The sequence below is a fragment of the Acaromyces ingoldii genome (assembly GCF_003144295.1).
Source record: "Acaromyces ingoldii strain MCA 4198 unplaced genomic scaffold FA10scaffold_13, whole genome shotgun sequence".
NCBI lineage: Eukaryota > Fungi > Basidiomycota > Exobasidiomycetes > Exobasidiales > Cryptobasidiaceae > Acaromyces > Acaromyces ingoldii.
The window spans coordinates 49,025-52,882 of NW_020290259.1; the positions used below are offsets into that span (position 1 = coordinate 49,025).

Here is a 3,858-nt window from a genome sequence, read left to right on the forward strand (position 1 = left end):
TTTTCGAGTATAAGCGCATGCTAAGGCCCTCCTTGTCGGCGTTTGTTCCCCGAAGATTTTTATTTTTCTTTTCGGAGAAAAGCGTCCTAAGCGGCGCCCACGGACAAATTTGCAAGTTGCCTGCGCCATGCTCATTCATGGCCTCGACTGCTCAGACTAAGAGGGAAAGAGAAGTGCTTTATTTGGCTTGGCTGTCCTTTCATTTACAAGTGGCAATGCTTGCTTGCCTTGATCTTTTGTGCTATTCTTCGTTGCTATTGGAGAAGGGGAGAATCGCTGAAGAAGTTGAGATTTGCCGTAATGAGAGTATGTGACATCATGTCCGAGGCAGGTAATCGTCCAATGCGATCAAGATACTAGTAATGTGGTCCATGATACTAGCAAGGTGGTCCATAGTTCTTTTTTTGGACGCACCGCGACTCTGTACTGGGATTCGAGGACGGGCTTGGATTCAACAAAAGGACGACACCTGGGTCTGCGTCATGTTGGCGGGTCCTCGTCGGCCTTGTGATCGAGGTACGAGACGAGTTGGGCTGGAGAAATGGCGGCTCGCAAAGCCATCGTCCTCGGGTCGCAGAGCCTCCTCTTGTTCATCGGCCGCGCCGTCGCTTGCTCTGCGCATGTAGCCGTGACGAGTCCGTGGCACGGCCAGTGGGTTGCTGGACCGCCCCTCCTGGAGATGGATGTCGTACTGTCCAACCGAAACTGCGTTCGCCCCTCGTCCGCTACTGCTCGCTGCCAGACTGAGCGACGTATGGAACGTGGACAGGAAGTTGTCGTAGGACTGAAGGAAGCAGACAGGAAGATGCCCCCGCCACACACGATATTAAGCCAGCCGGTGGCAAGATTGTAGTGATAGAAAGCCGGGGCAAGGGCTTCAGGACTTTTGCTGATCACGCCGAGGTCCACTGCAGTGATGCCGATGACGACGATCGAGTATGCAGTGAGCGCCGAGATGAGATAACTGAGAAGAAAGAGGAGGTTGATCAGCTCGCGCTGCAGCTCGCGATTGCGAAGCCGCTAGACGACCGAGGACTGAACACGCCGTGGACGTCCGAGTCTGTCAACGGGCACTCTCAGGCTGGGCGATCTGGTCGTCGAGCAAAGGTTTGAGTCAGGAGTTTGGCCCTCGCCATCTTTAGATGCAGAGACATCTGTCGAAGAAAATTCGCGCTGTTTGTCGCCGAGCTCCGCTGGCGGAGGTACGCTGAGGCGCGCAGCGAAGTCCAGATCGTCCTCTTCGTCGTCCACCTCGACCGGGAAAGGCTCCGTGAGAGGTACAGAGAAGATCAAGTCGTCGTCGTTCTCCTGATTGTCGAGCCCGCGCATGCGGACGATGAGCTCATAGGCCAACACGAGTCCCACAATGAATTGGAACAAGGTGGTGAGCCAGGCGAAGGCGGTCCACTCGCAGAAGCCGACAGTCCCCCACCACCAAGCCAGCTTGAAGTACTCCCAGACTTTGATGGCGGCGGCGTTCTCCTCCGGTCCAGCCAGATCCGTGCCTTTCGAAGTGGCCAAGGCAAATTGCAAAGCTTGTCGACGCTCGTCGCTGGTCTTGTAATGACGGCCAAACTGAATCCAAGAGGCAATCGTACACCCTAAGACCGCTGCGGACACCAGTACCAAAAAAGGATTGCTCGCCCTTGCAGCCAAATATCGCCAATAGAGTGAAGGTCCGCTTACGTTTGGCTGCTGTTGTCGCCAGGGCAGGCTGGGAATCGACTGGAACATGCCCTAGACGGACAGCCAAGCGGCAAACCATACGATGAGCCAAGGGTATAGGAGCCAGTAGCCAAGCATGAACGCGCTGACATGGCCATGGAAGATGGAGACGACAATCCACTCGAAGGCGATCCAAAGAGCGCCGAAGAAGAACTTGAAGAGCTAGAGATTGGGGTTCAAGCAGGTGTGGTCGCTAAGCTTTAGCTTTAGACAGCGGAGCCGCATCAGGACTTGCATGAACTCACCAGCAGGCAGTTGGTGCTGTGGGGGACGATGACAATTGCACCACCTGTCGAGGCTTGCAGACAAAAGAGGGTGAGGCGTCCTTCTCGAACGCGCTTGAACATGGTGAGGAAGCCCACGATCATAATCAGAACAAGTCTGGCGGTGTGGATGTCGATCCGCACATAGTAGGAGTCCGACAAGCACAGCTTGAAGAACGCACCAAGAAACTCATTAAAGTGAGCCTTGATCTGTACACCGTCGGGCAGTTTGAGGTCGCCCGAGCCTGGTCGCCAGGCCAGAATGTTGGCATTGTAACGACGAGCGAGGTACATTGCCGGACTGAACGATGCCGGCTGCAGTCGCGAGGTGGCGGAAGTGAGGGAAGATTCTCGAGCGTCAATGAGTCCGTCGCCTTTTGAACCAGCTTTGGGCGAGTCCAATTCTTGCCGTTTGGCCATATCTAAAGCTCAATGGAAGACAGGTAAAGGCGAGCAGAGTCCCGGACCGATGAGCCGATGCGTTTGCTGCAGTTCCCGATCTTCATGTGGGAGCTTTTATTTTGCAGTGTCTAGGTCTCCGTTCCCATAGGTAGTCAGCGCATGCGATGGTGCTTGGGTCTTCATGTCGCAAACAATGTGATGCTGTTCGAAAAAGGCTAGAGTCGGTTGGCAGTTTTTATGTGGAACATGCGGTGCCTGGATTTTGTCCTTTCTGAGTCCGCTCTCAGTCGTACTCTCACAGGCAGAAATTCTACATCTGACGAGCAATTGTAACATTCAAAGCACAACTGCATTTTCCGGGACGGAATCAGCAAAATCGTCCCAGGCCTTTCGCGATGCCGTGAGGAGCAGCCGCGCTAGCTTGAGAAAATCGACGTCAGTCCTTCGTACGTACGGAAGACGGAGATATTTTACCTTAGACTAATGGTACAGTACACTGGTACACTCGAATTTCCAGTTTGTACTACACCAGGAACAATACAGCCCGTCGCTACTCCCTCAATCACGCCCTCATTGCGCTTGAGCCTTTCCCATGTTCGCCGTCGCCTCTGCCAAGTTGGAGAGCTCCAAGGTATCGTGATGTTTCCTTGTCTCAATCTACTAAGCCTCATCTGGGGCACGATCAAGCATGTGAAGAATGCGGCTACCAAGCCCGCGCTTCAATGATGTCTTGTTTTTCGTCCCGAGTAACGAGGCCCACGCCTTGTCCAGCAATAGAGCGCTTCATGGCGGCAGAAAGGGCCCTCTTTGAGTTTCTTACGTCTTTCGTGCAACTCTCCCAATGGTCCGGTTCACTCTTTCTAAGAGTGCTTTACTTCAACAAAATCAGATTCCTTGCGTGAATGGCGCACTGCTCACTTTCTACGCAACATCATTTGACATGCGATCGCCTTAATCCGCACCATTCAGGACGCTCGACGTGACACGGACCCCATTATGGCCAGGTCTTCGAAATTGGGCTATCTCAACGCCTTGTGAAACTTACCAACAGCCGGATTGCATCAGAAAGCCTCCCTCACAGGCAGACACAGCGAAAAAATGTGATTCTTGTCGGGCCCACTTTGTCTGAGTCTCGTCGAGGTCATCGATTCGTATCGCGCCGCCCGGCGCTCAGCTCACCGACTTGTGTGGGTTCCTTATAACGCAGCGAACGTCAAAAACTTGATGAGATGCCAATCCACTGGGCAGACTCACAACTTGGGTACAGATGTTGTCATCAAAAGGGTTCACGAGGTATCCAGATCGATCTCCTCCAAAAGCTCCGCAGCATTCTACCCACCCTCACATCGACCGATGGCGGCAAAATCTGTATATTAATTTCTCGACAAGCACCGCTGTCGATGAAACTCCACGATGTATTCTCATCGTCGTCGCTGGGTCGGAAGAAGCGCAAGTCACTAAGGTGGAC

General features: G+C 53.4%; 1 protein-coding gene across 1 annotated transcript; it reads right to left on the reverse strand.

The window, feature by feature from the left end:
* Positions 1-210: 210 nt before the first annotated feature.
* Positions 211-2,367, reverse strand: FA10DRAFT_270205 (hypothetical protein). The gene is made up of 5 exons (XM_025523040.1): positions 1,971-2,367; positions 1,768-1,887; positions 1,609-1,737; positions 1,069-1,575; positions 211-1,020 (listed from the first exon to the last, which is right to left on the reverse strand). The coding sequence occupies exons 1-5, from the start codon at positions 2,280-2,282 to the stop codon at positions 481-483; spliced, it is 1,608 nt and encodes a 535-aa protein (XP_025373685.1). The 5' UTR covers positions 2,283-2,367; the 3' UTR covers positions 211-480.
* Positions 2,368-3,858: the final 1,491 nt, after the last annotated feature.

What these genes read in the sequence shown, in the direction of transcription:
- FA10DRAFT_270205 (XM_025523040.1), bottom strand. Translation starts at nt 2,282, where the DNA reads ATGTACCTCGCTCGTCGTTACAATGCCAACATTCTGGCCTGGCGACCA. An exon ending in ACAGCACCAACTGCCTGCTG is followed by an intron (nt 1,888 to 1,970) that starts GTGAGTTCATGC and finishes CCCAATCTCTAG; the next exon opens with CTCTTCAAGTTCTTCTTCGG. An exon ending in CGCCCAGCCTGAGAGTGCCC is followed by an intron (nt 1,021 to 1,068) that starts GTTGACAGACTC and finishes TCGGTCGTCTAG; the next exon opens with CGGCTTCGCAATCGCGAGCT.